Source organism: Mandrillus leucophaeus, unplaced genomic scaffold, assembly GCF_000951045.1.
Source record: "Mandrillus leucophaeus isolate KB7577 unplaced genomic scaffold, Mleu.le_1.0 Scaffold756, whole genome shotgun sequence".
Classification (NCBI taxonomy): domain Eukaryota; kingdom Metazoa; phylum Chordata; class Mammalia; order Primates; family Cercopithecidae; genus Mandrillus; species Mandrillus leucophaeus.
Genome location: NW_012108208.1, coordinates 1,148,113 through 1,161,815, shown reverse-complemented (window position 1 = coordinate 1,161,815; position 13,703 = coordinate 1,148,113). Strand labels below are relative to the sequence as shown.

The window sequence follows — 13,703 nt, the reverse complement described above, 5'->3', positions numbered from 1 at the left end:
CCACCCCATCATAGGTAAGTCTGACACTCAGAGATAATGATAAAAATGTGAAGGTAATTTAAAAAATTACCATATTAAAAGAGAAACTATCATTTAAATTTGAAAACATCAATTATAATGGATTCATGATAAACATTAGCTATTTGACTCTTTACTTACAGTCGATGATTTTCTGGTAACTAAACATAATGACAAATATAACATTTACTTACAGAAAATGGAACAAAGAAATGTATGGAGCAGTACCCAAAAGATCACTAATCCCAATTCTTCACTCTCAGGGGATACTATGATTACATTTTCATTGTAAGAAACTAAAAAAAATAACTTTTAGTTACTTACTTCTAATTTCTTTTAATGTAATACCTCATCTAATTTCTTAGTAGGAAAAGAATGTGGACATCCTCTACTCACCCAAGATAAATTATCCACCAACAATGAGTATTGTTTTATAGTCTCATTCTAAAAATGCTATTTCCATGGCTGGGTGTGGTGGCTCATGCCTGTAATCTTAGCACTTTGGGAAGCCAAGGCAGGTAGATCCACTTGAGCTCAGGAGTTTGAGACCAGCCCCGGCAACATAGTGAGACCATGTCTGTAATTAATTAATTAATTAATTAAAATGCTATCTACTCCTCTTCCTCACCCCAAAAATCCTTCTCATTATCTTTATATCTTTAATTGCTTTCAAACAAATCTAATGGTTTCATTACCAAAGTATTCCTTTCTTTTCTATTTATATATAAACTGTATTTTAAATATAAACTGTTAATACAACTGCTCTGTGCTTAAGTGTCTCTCTTTCAAATAACTCTACCAGGTCCCTATAAGCATTTTCACCTGCAAGTTACATTTGTTCAAATGAACAAACATGACACACTGAACCAATATAAAGTATCCTGCTTTACTATATCTAACACAGGGATTGATATTATGTCATTTTACTAAAAGAGTTCAAAATTAAAGGGAAAGAAAACAGGTTCCCAATTTTTCATTCAGGTGATGCAAGGTTTTAGTTGAATTAAAGTGTCTTGGACATTGTCTTTCTTTTTCTTTTTTTTTTTCTTTTTAGAGACGGGGTTTTACCATGTTGGCCAGGCTGGTCTCGAACTCCTGAACTCAAGTGATCCACCCTCCAAGGTCTCCTTAAATGCTGGGATTACAGGTGTGAGCCACCGCGCCCAGCCAGACATTATCTTTCTGCATTGTATTTCCACACTTCATAAGGCAGTTATGCTACATTCATTTTACTTTTCACATAATCCTTTTCTGATTTTTTGCTTTAGAATCAATAAAATGTCCAATTCTTAGTTATTCATAAAGAAGACATAAAAATATTTTAAGTTCACGTAAGTTTAATCTCTTAATACTTCCTCATCAAGCATGCATTTAAATGGCTAGTAGCTAAGTAAGTGATTGGTTTTACTTTCACTAACTTTGTCTACCATCTGGTGGTAATGCACAGCAGGGCTGTTAAGGGGCAAAAAGAGAAAGAAGAGGGAGAAATAACACTAAAATAATGTCTTTTCTTCAGAAGTCAGGGTCTGGTTCTAATCAGACCCTGACTTACAAAGAAAACACATTATTTAAAACATTTTTAAATGAATTCCCATAAGGATGTTCATTCTCAGGGTCATAAAACAAATCTGTGTGACATAAATATTGTAGGGTGATCTTACTAGAAAATTGCATCCTAAGATCAGTTCTACTCCAAAAGAAAATACAGTCCTCTTTGATGGAGAGATAGCTTTGATTAAAGTGAGTGCCCTTAGAGGGAAGTACTTCTTGCCTAGGTAGTCTGAGGGGTCAAAGCAGCCCTGGTGATAAGAGGGTATCCCAGTCAGACTAACCTCAGAGATTAGTTCTGAGCTGGCTCAATTTCAATAACCAGAAGCCAGGGAATGCCTTCTCCTTGTGGACCATGCAAGGAAGCTGTTATTGTCATGTCATCAGGAAAGCCCTAAATAGAGATAAAGGCTTTGCCCAAAGGAACCATATAAGGAACATGCTGTTATAAGTCCTATCCAAGAACTCTATAATGAACCCCACCATTCTTCTGCTGGTCATTACTTCTCCTATTTATAACTATTTAAAATATTCATTAATTGGTATTTTCTTATTAGAATGCAGAACCCCTAAGAGTGTGGTTCTAAGCTGACTGCTTTATTCACCCATCTTGTTGTGACCCTTAGGAAAAATAAAACACAGCTTTGGTGTGATTTTTTTTTTTAAGTGCTATTATTCTGAATGATAACAATGCCTCAGACTCACATGAGATGCTTATATTGATGGATTCACCTAAAGTCCTTCACCCGGATTCATCTTTGAGTCTCTACATAAATGCCAATATGCATTTTGGGATGAAATAGATGGCCACGCTACATGCTGATGTTAACTGCCACTGGGATTCACCTTATGGCCTTGGCCTCCTGAATGCACTGTTTTTTACCATTCAGCTAAGAAGTCTTGCACCAACTATAAGACGACCATCCAAATTTTATACAACACTATGGATATTGTTGCTTTCCTGAAGAAATAAGATCTACCAAATGTAGCCAGAAATAATACATTTATACTGAAGTTCCAATTCCCCCTTGACTTTTTTACTTCAAAACACTATCCATTTAGCATCCCATGTACCATCATCACTATCATCTGAGTCTTGTGTGCTCCAGGTTTATCTGAGACTAGTTTTAGTGGAAATCTGTCCATGAACAGGCAAAAACAAAATCAGACTGAGGGTGCTAAGACCTCTCTGAGAGGCCTTCTATCTGCCCAGTTTTAGAAGTCTTTAACCTTTTGAACTTCTTCCATCACTACTACGAGCTAGAGGTTCACAGTGGCATGGGTCTGGTTCCCTAGAACTGAGCAAGTGTATAACTACTTACTCTTCTTGGCCTGAATTCCAGACTGTAAGGGGGGTTTAAATCCCTGGAGTTAGGCTGTGTACATGTCTGAGGCAGGTCTGGGAATCCTTTAGCACCGAATATGGCTCTCTCCTAGCTCTATATGCCACGAGTTTGTGTGTGGAGCCTCATAAAGTTCGATCCTTTTTCCAGTAAAATGACTACAGTACCAAGTATTAGCGAACCTTACACATTGTTTAATTCAAATTTCCCCCAACTCTGTATAATGCCTAGAGTGTTCCATTTCCTCAAAGAGGAAAGTGCTTACACAAAGCACAAGGAAGAATTTTGGGAAAAGAATTCCCAGATGGGAAGAGTGGTTAAACCAACTACTTTTCCCCTCCACTTGTTCCACCTCTTCTTCCTTCCTTTCTTCCTATTAAATTCCCTGAAAGTAGGACTAATTCTCATATGTCTAGAAAAATTAGTAAGGCTGACTTTTCCAATATCCAACCATGGAATGGGTCAACTCAGAAAGAAGTGATATCCTCATCAGTAGAAGTATTAAAAGAAGAGGCTGGAATAGAAGGGATTTCTCTCTCTGTGGTCAATTTAACTCAACTAAACCTACAGCAGTAATGACAAGTGTAACACCCAACATTTATTGAATACCTTATCTGCTGGACATTTTTACCTGGATTAGCTCATTCAGTTCTCCATAACAGCCTGATAAGATACTATTATTATAAGCCCCATTTTATAAATAAGAAATCAAAGATGTAAATAAATTAAAATTTGCCTCAGGTTATAAATTAAAGAACTGAGATTTGGACCCAGACAATCTGACTTCAGAATTTTTTTTTTTTCCAAAAGACGTGTCATTAGACTAACACTGACCTGAAATAAACTACATGTAAAGTCTGTAATTTGGTAAGTTTTGACATATATACACTCATGAAGCCATCAATATAATGAAGATAATAAACATATTCACCACTATTCCTAAAAGTTTCTCCATGCTCTTAAAAACGAGACTGGAAAATCCTCCTTCCTGGCTCTCTCTGATCTGGTTTGCATCATTATACCTTAGCTTGTATTTCCTAAAATTTTATATAAATGGTATAATAAAATGTATATGATGTGTCTATTTTCACTCAATATAGTTTTTTAAAAGATTCAGCCATGTTGTGGCATGTATCAATAACCTATTCCTTTTTATTACTGAGTAGTATTCCTCATAAATATACTACAAGTTGTTTATCCATTCATCTACTGATGAACATCTGGGTTGTTTTCAGTTTCTATTACAAAGAAAGCTGCTGCAAGCATTTGCGTACAAGTCTTTGTATGGAAATACACTTCCTTTTGTCTTGGGTAAATATATACGAGTGGAACGACTTGATCACATGGATCACATGGTATGTACGTGTTTAACTTTTCAAGAATATACCAAACTGTTTTCCAGATGGTTGTACCATTTTGCATTCTAACCAGCAGTAAATGAGAATTGTAGTTCCTCCACATCCTTGCTAACAGTTGGTTTGGCTGGTCTTTTTACTTTTAGACATCCTAAAAGTGTGTATTAGCATGCATTGTGGTTTTAAATTTGCATTTAATAACTAAAGTTGAGCATCACTTCAGGTGTTTCTTTGCCTTCTTTATAGATTTGGTGAAGTGCTCATTCATATATTTTGTACTTTTAAAAAAATTCTTTTTTGGGGTCATCCATCCATTTACAGAGTCATATATTGTAGATCTTTGAAAACTGAATGTTTTGTTTTCTTGAGTTGTGAAAGTTCTTTATATATTCTGAACACAAGTCCCTTTATCAGATACATAATTTTCAAATATTTTCTTGTAGTATGTAGCTTTTCATTCTCCTAAGAATGTCTTTTGTAGAACAGAAATTTTTTTATTTTGTTTTATCATTTTAAAGAACAGATTGTGCCTTTGGTGTCATATCTAAGAAATACTGTCTAACCCAAAGTCAAAATAGGTTTAAGTTTTGTGCCTTAAATTTAGGTCTAGGATCCATTTTAGACAATTATATACAGTGCAAAACTGAAATGTGTTTTTAAAAATATGAATAACCAATTATTTAAGCACTATTTGTTGAAAAAAATCATTTTGAAAATCAGTTGTCCATATATATGTAGGTCTATGTGTAGATTTGGTTACACTAATCTATCTTTATGCCATTACTATATTCTCTTGAATATATTCTCTTGATTATTGCAGATATATATATATGTATATCTCAAAGCAACTAAGCAGCTATTTTTGTACACTGGCTCTTGTTGCCCAGGCCGGAGTGCAATGGCATGATCTTGACTCACTGCAACTTCTGCCTCCCAGGTTCAAGCGATCCTCCTGCCTCAGCCTCCCCAGTGGCTGGGATTATAGGCGTCCACCACCACGCCTGGCTAATTTTTTGTATTTTGTTTTTTTGTTGTTGTTGTTTTCTTTTTTTTTTTGAGACAGAGTCTCGTTCTGTCGCCCAGGCTGGAGTGCAGTGGCACAACCTTCGCCTCCTGTGTTCAAGTAATTATCCTGCCTCAGCCTCCTGAGCAGCTGGGATTACAGGCGTGCGCCACCATGCCTGCCTTATTTTTGTATTTTTAGTAAAGATGGGGTTTCACCTTGTCGGCTAGGCTGGTCTTGAACTCCTGACTTCAGGCGATCCACCCGTCTTGGCCTACCAAAGTGCTGGGGTTACAAGTGTGAGCCACCGCAACCGGCCTGCAATTGTTTGCTATATTAATCTCATGTCCTGCAATCTTATTAAGCTCACTTATTCTAGTCGTTTTTAGGCAGAATTTGTTGAACTTGCTACAGAGACATTCATGCCACTTCCCTCACAATCTGAATGCCTTTTACATCTTTTTATTGCCTTATTGCACTGGCTAGAACCTTCAGTATAATACTGAACAATAGTAGTAGAAGCCAACTGGGCTTAGAGTTGTGCTTATAGAAAGGTTTTTAAGTACAAATTTAATTTGTTTATGCCTATGTCGTCTTCAGTGAGCTTTGGTAGTTTATGTATTTTAAGGCATCTATCAATTTCATGCAGGCTGTCAAATTTATTTATATAAAATATGTTCATATTTCTTATTTTTCTCTTAATATCTGTAGAATTAGCAGTGATACTACTTGTTTCATGCCTTACTTTGAAAAATGTGTCTTCTTTTCTTTCCTGATCATTCTGCCTAAAGGCTTATCAGTTTTACGGTCTTCTCAAAGAACTAGCTTTGGCTTCATTAATCTTTTTAAATTGTTTTTCTGGGCATATAAATTTTTTAAATTACAAAATACTTCAAACATATTCTGTATGCAGAGACCATTACAACACATACCTACTCTCTAGATTTAGAAGAGTTAATATTGTCATTTCAGATCTTTATAACTGAAGTCTTTCTCCCTGTATATTAAAAATAAAAATCTTATTTATTCTCCTCCCTTCTCAGGGGTAACTTTTGGCCACCGTGCTGAAATTGACATTTACTTTTCTTATTTATGTTTCTAAAATGTAATACCATATATGTTTGTATTCATAAAAAATATGTGCTACTGCTTTTTAAAAAATATATAAACGGTACATACTGTATGTGTCCCACTTTTTTCACCCAGTCTCTTATCAATAGACATTTAATTCCATTTCTAATTTTTCCATTTCTGATCATAAACACATGTATAGTATCTCTGTAAGATGTGCACCTAGAAGGTAATTTCTGAGTAGTGAATTATAAGCATCAAGTTTAGTAGAAATTACTTAACGTTCTTCAAAGTAGTTGTAGCCATCTATATGCCCATCATACCATCAAGTATGAAAGGTTCCCTTTCTTCACTTGCCTAAAAACTCTTGGTATTAACAGACTTTTAAACTTCTGGTAATCTACAACTGTAAAATTATATTGTGTTTTATTTTGATCCCACTAATTACAAGTAAGATAAAGCAAATTATGATGTTTAGTGGTCATTGTATGTTTCCTCTTTTGTGAGCTGTCTATTCATGCTGTTTACACATTTTTTTTCTACTGGGTTATCTTTATCTTGTGAGTTTGAATAAGTTATTATTTTAGATGCTAGTCCTTTTATCATTTATATGAAAATATTTCCTTCCAATCAATGGCTTATCTTGTAACTTATTTTAAGGTTTCTTCTACTGTTTACAGTTTTTTTCCCCCTTTACTTAAATTTATTAATCCTTTCTAGTTTATTCTTGGCCCTTTACTATTTCATATACATTTTAGAATCACCCTGTGAGGTTCAGTGAAAACCTCATTGGGATTCAGATGAAAAAAACAGACTGACTTCATTAATTAATATGGGAAAAATGGCCATCTTCATGATTAAGTATTGTTTTACAAGTTTATTTGGGTTTTCTATTTATTCTTGATTTGATATTGGCAATTTATATTTTAAACAAAATTCTCAATTCATCTGTGTTTAGAAAGTTGTTGCAAAAAGCTTTTCAGTATTCTCTTCTGATTATTTAAATATGTCTTATGCCTATAGTTATGTCTTCATTTTAATTCTTGCTATTTTTATTTGTGCCTATTCTATTTCATCATCTTTCTTGCCACAGGTCTATATAATTAGTCTTAAAAGAAAGAAAATGAAGCTTTTGTTTTAGTTGATCCTGTCATTATTTGTTTTCCGTTTCATTAAATATTTACTCTATTTTCTTCTAATATAAAAAGTCAGAAAAATGAACAGAGTAATTGTTAAGTTGAACTTCTATAATTTTCTTTCATTTCTGCTATATTGTATACATTTAATTTCTCAAGAACTATTTTTGCTGCATTACATAAGTTTTAACATACATTGACTCAGTTGTCTTTCAATTTTAAATATTTTAGCTTTAAATATAAATTATTTATATTTTTCAGGCCTGATTTATTTATAAGCACTTTTAAATTTCCAAACACATGAACATGTGTTTTCTCTTAATATTTTCATAATTGATTATATTGTAGACAGAGAATGTGGTCTGCATGACAGCAAGTCTTTTGCAACTCTATCTGTGGTCTAATATCTATTCAATTTTTGGAAATGTGTACATATACTTGAAAAAATCATGTATTCACTAATTATGTATGTCCATTAGATTAATCTTGTACATTTTGTTTGAATCTTCTCTACATTCCCAAAATATTATTTAGCTAAAGGGTCCTAAAAGTAGCATCTTAACCCCCAATAGTCAAATCAAATATCTTTAAAGACTATCAACTAATATTATCTGAAAGGCAAATCATGTCTTTGCATACACATACACACATGCACACACAAACACACAATCTTTGTTCTCTATAAATGCTCTGAGCCTTGCTCCCTGAAATAAAGATCCAACTGTTAGTCACAAAATTCTCAAGTATTGGGGAAGAATCTCATATCTTTTGCCTATAAAATCAGGTGGTTAAAAAGAAAAAAAAACAACTTTATAAAAAGAAATGTAGGCTGGGTGCGTTGGCTTACACCTGTAATCTCAGTGCTTTGAGAGGCTGAGGTGGGAGGACTGCTGGAGGCCAGAAATCTGAGGCCAGCCTGGGCAATATAGTGAGACCGCCCCCCCCAACTACCAAAAATTAGAAAAACTTCGCCAGGTGTGGTGGTACACTCCTGTAGTCCCAGCAACTTGGGAAGCTGAGGTGGGAGGATCAATTGAGCTCAGGAAGTCAAGGCTGCTGTGAACTATATGATCATGCCACTGCACTCTAGCCTAGACGGCAGAGCTAGAACATGTGTCTCAAAAAAAAAAAAAAAAAAGTCATAATAATTGAGTGGTCCTGCAGTTGAACTATTACATACAGGGTCCTGTTGCCAGGGTCCACATGCTGTAGCCCACTGAGAGCACTCTCTCTGCCTTTTATGGTTCCCTAGTGTGTTGGGATCAAATGAACAAAACTTGTTACGATACAGTCATGCTTTCTGTGATAATATATAGTTCAAACATCTATATTTGTAAACAAAGCCCAATAATCATTTTGATCATTTAAATTCTTCTGAAATCTTTTCAGATCTATCCTTCTTAAGATCTCTAACCTAAGTACAATAAATTACTTCTGTAGATATTTTCTATTTTGTTTCTAAGATGGTTCTTAATAATTTTCATCAATTTGTCAGTTTATATTTTATTTTTCTTGGATATTCTGACAATATTTTTCCCAACTGATTTGTATGCATTGTTGGATGACTAACAATTTGTTTAGTCTCAGTGTTACACTTAATTGTATTTTGATCAATATATGTTCATCCAGCATATACTTCCTACAATAGTTCTATTAACCACTGAAAAGTTTAGTGTATTTCTTTTCTTTTCTTTTCTTTGTCTATTTTAAAAGTACAAAGCAGTTAATCATATTCTAAAATCTCAATCAACACGTCCTAAGTATTCTAGCAACATGCATCTCAAAAGTGAAAACTTCCATTATTGTCTGGCCTTTTAGTGACCATACTTCGGACTCATTTAACACCTACAGATAAGTCTCAAGATAATATTACTTAGGTACATGTTAGACTTGTTAATTTGCTCATTCTAAGCTACTAACAAAATCTGAGTCTTCTAATTTGTTTCATACAAACCCAGGACTTGATACGGTCTGAATCTGATCAAGTATGATGAATGACTTCTGCTTCTGTGTCTTCAATTATTCTAAGCAATTAAAGGACAAAACAAACAAACAAACAAACAAACAAACAAAAACTGACAGCACTTTGAAGACTGCACAATATTCAGTATACAGCAAAATGAAGAGACATGGAAATATACACCTAAATAATCTGATTCAAACACTTCAATGTGATTCCGAAAAGAGGAAATGAGACAAAATGCTTTTATGACAAAGAATTTCATTATTACAAATTAAACTTTATATGAGAAGGGTGTTAACTAATCTGGGATCTAAGAATCCCAAATCATTCATGAGGGTGCTAATGGGGTAATTCTTTGACTTACAAATATTTAATGATGAAAACTGGCATACATGAAGTTCCACTGAGCTAGTGAAGAGGCACTGGTTTCTCTAATTTGTGAATTTCTGATGCAGTATTCTCAGTGAAAAATTATTCAGTATAGTGTCTTCTTCATTATTATAAAGCTCAACCAAGTTACCAAGCCAGGTAATTAAAGCTGTATGTTAACCTTTCTGAATTATAATCTTATTCCTCTAATCTAAATAGATCATATATATGTCCTCCAATTTTTTTTTTTTTATTGTTTTGCCACTAATGTGACAGAAAGCAATGAAAAAAACAGGATCTAATATAGAAACTTTGAGCCTGTGGCTAATTTTAAGACAAGTATCTACTGTATTATTTATGAATCTACAACTGAAATACATGGAATAGACTTAATCTGAGATTAGTGAGACAGACTGCTTGTACAAAGATGAAAAGTTTTTGTTTCCCTTCATTTTTATCCTTAAAGAAGTAATGAAAACCAAATTCTGAATATAATCTACATAGATACAAAACTGATAACTTGGAGAAAATAATGTGGCCTGCATTATTGTGACAGCTTCCTTGTATCTTCTCTAATCTAATTATGGCCTACAGCCCATTCTCACCAATGCAGCCAGAATGATCTTGTTAAAAATCAAAGTCAGATTAGACCACTCCTTTGCTGAAAGTATTTTAGTGGTTCCCTACCTCATACAGAATAAGAAACGCAATCCTTAAATAGCCTGCACAGAGTCTTTCATAATTGACCCCCATTTTCAAACCCAGATCCAAACATTTCTAATCTCATCTCCTCCTTTCTCCCCATACTTTCTCTTCTCTACCAGTCACTATGGTCACCTTGGGTGTTTCTTGAATACCTCAGAAATCCTCTTGCCTCAGGACCTCTGGGAGTGTGGCCTTGAATGTTCTTCCTTCACCTGACCTTACCTTCTACAATTTTTGGCACGTATTCAGTCCTCTTCTTAGTAAGGCTGTGGCTGACCGCTTTTTTAATAACTACAACTCCTATCCCATTTCCGGCATTTTATCCCCTTGTCCCTGCTCATTTTTGTCATTTTTCAGAAGGCATTTTTGCTCTCTGAAACGTTCATTATTTTACTTGCATATTTCCTTCTTATCCATCTCTCCAGATAAAATGAGAGCTACACAAGGGCAGAGGTTTTTGTATCTTTTCTTTAATACTGCATTCCCAGCACCTATATCTTACCACATAACAGGCACTAGATAGTCAATACATTAGTGAAAAAAAAAAACCAAAAAAAAACCCAATAAATTAAAAGCAGCCACAGTGATCAGCTAACATTTAGGAACATTTTAGTTGTTCTTGGTGTAAAGATGTAAATTCACTAGTTTTTCAACTTCATAGTTCTTAAAAACCCTTAATTTATAAATGATATTTCTAGCCTAAGACCACTCCTAAATACACTTTATATAAGCAATATTACTTGATTATCTGAATATAAATTTTCTAATTTAGTAATCTCCGAATCAGTCATTAATTTACTAATAAATTCAGTTGCCTCTATGCAGCATTATCACTAAGACATATAAAAATCCAAGGATATCATCTCAGCTTACAGAAAGAAAGCATGTGAGACAGCCAAACTAAAGGGAAATAAAAAAGCAAAGGGTCTTACCAATTTTATTTTTCTTAAGGTGAAAAACGTAATTTTATTTTATTTTCATTTTTTTTTTTTTTTTTTTTTTTTTTTTTTTTTGAGACAGTTTCACTCTGTCAGCCTGGCTGGAGAGCAGCAGCACAATCTTAGTTCACTGCAACCTCTGCCTCCCAGGTTCAAGTGATTCTTGCACCTCAGCCTGCCAAGTAGCTGGGATTACAGGCATGTACCACCAGGCCCAGCTAACTTTTTATATTTTTAGTAGAGATGGGGTTTCACTATGTTGGCCAGGCTGGTGTCAAACTCCCGGCGTTATCCACTTGCCTTGGCCTCCCAAAGTGGTGGGATTATGGGAATGAGCTCCCATGCTGGGCCAATTTTTTTTTCCTAAGCTGGAACTGTGCCAATAGCCAGTTCCAATGTAGAGGCTAGACAGAAGATAATTCATGGAGATACAACAGTACAGAGGAGAGCATATTTATATAAACAATAATAAACTGATGATAAGAAAAGCAGCATCATATGAAATTAGCTAAATGGTTAATGTACTCTCAAATACAAAATTTAAAAACTCAACTAAAAAGTTTTAAAGTTTTTCATTTAAATTCCTTGAATTTAAAAAGTAGATTTCAGTGTGATTTGTAAACTTTATGCTTCTCAAAAGGACTTGACACATTTCATTGCTAGAGATTTCAGAATTTCTACTAGACTTCCTATGACATTTATAAGATTAAAGGATGTCTTGGACGTTTGCCCCTTACCGATTCAACTAATGATCTTGCTTCCTCTTGAGTGCAACGGAAAGGGCTATCAGATATCTGCACGTTTGTGCTGGAGAGGAAAAGAGAATGTTATTATTAAACAGGATAAAAAGAAATAATTACCAAAAAAACCCCCAAAAACTAACTAACTCCAAATACTCCACATCAGTTGTATACTTTCAACCAATGACTAGAAACTGAATGAATAAAAATTAAGACAATGAAGATTATTGTATATTCTTTCAGGCAAGGTTAAAAGTATAGAGTAGTCCACAGCAAAGCACTCTCCAGAATGACAAAAGATTTTTAAAAATTATATTACACAAATCCTAATAATTTCCAGGTATATATAAAAAGCTATACCACAATTGCACTTCACCTTTATTGAAGAAAAGAGGAAGCAAATTTGACCCACTGAATGGGACCTAGGATAAATTTTCCTCTAAGCAAGGTGACGAACGTAGTAATGAGCTACTTAAAGTTTTTGCAGAATCTCTTTCACAGATAAGGAGATTAAAGAGGAAACTATACGAATATAAAGTTTATTTTCTTATACGTAGGGAAGTTCAGCCAGGCATAGGAATAGCAGCTCCTTCCCTGACTAGGGAAGGCTCCATAGAGTCAAACGTCACCTTTCCTATACCTCTAAAAGCATGCCACTCATTACATATTGCCAATCTCTAGACGAAAGCAAAAGCATTATTCCTCTGAAACATATTAAGACTGATTTTTTAAAATTTCATCAAAGGAACAGGCAGATTAAAATGGATAAAGAAAGAGGTGGCAGAGAAGGGAGTTAAAGCCAAATTAACTTTTTTAAATAGAAGAAAAAGTGATTAGCAGATCCCTAAAAGATAAAATAATAGGTAAAACACACGTGAACATATTCCCCCTCAAGTGGACCTAAGGATATACATTATCAAATTTATTTTCACAATAGCTTTGTGAAATATATTGAGATATCAGTGATAAAAAACATCTGTCTATATCTCTCTGTAATTGATGACACTGAGTATACAGTGATTATAGTAAGTGGTCATTTTGGTTTCTATCCAGACTCCTAATGTGGGATTCATTTTCATTCTTGGCATGAATAGAATTTGATGAAGGTTAGCAGTAACATCTTTAAGGCTAAGCTTTTCTGCCACATGGCACGTTTACCTATGTAACAAAACTCCACATCCTGCACATGTACCCCAGAACTTAAACTAAAAGTTGAGGGGAAAAAAAAGATGAAGTTTTCTTGTATTCTCTTTTCTACAGCTCACGTTTAAGCAAGCTGAAAATTGAAAAAGGCAGAGCCTTGTAAGTCAGATGTTTCCTTGATGACTGTCAAAAATAAATTTAAAAAGAACCAGGCAAAAAATTAGACACTGTAAAAAAAGTGCTGGTCCTGTGAAGAAAGTATGGTATACAAAGTACTAATTACAATACATATAATGCTTTTAACATTATAACTAAACCAAAGTAAAACATTCCCTGGAAATTCTAGGAAAAGGATGGTGGATGGGGGGGGG

At 34.3% G+C, this 13,703-nt stretch overlaps 1 protein-coding gene across 4 annotated transcripts in view; it reads right to left on the bottom strand.

Moving 5' to 3' along the window:
• PPA2 (pyrophosphatase (inorganic) 2) overlaps window positions 1–13,703 on the bottom strand; it is a 106,480-nt gene that overhangs the window by 4,348 nt on the left and 88,429 nt on the right. For all 4 annotated transcript variants that reach the window (XM_011966326.1, XM_011966327.1, XM_011966330.1 and 1 more), the window contains one exon: window positions 12,187–12,256. In XM_011966326.1, coding sequence (XP_011821716.1) covers window positions 12,187–12,256 — 70 coding nt within the window. The remainder of the gene's footprint in view (window positions 1–12,186; window positions 12,257–13,703) is intronic.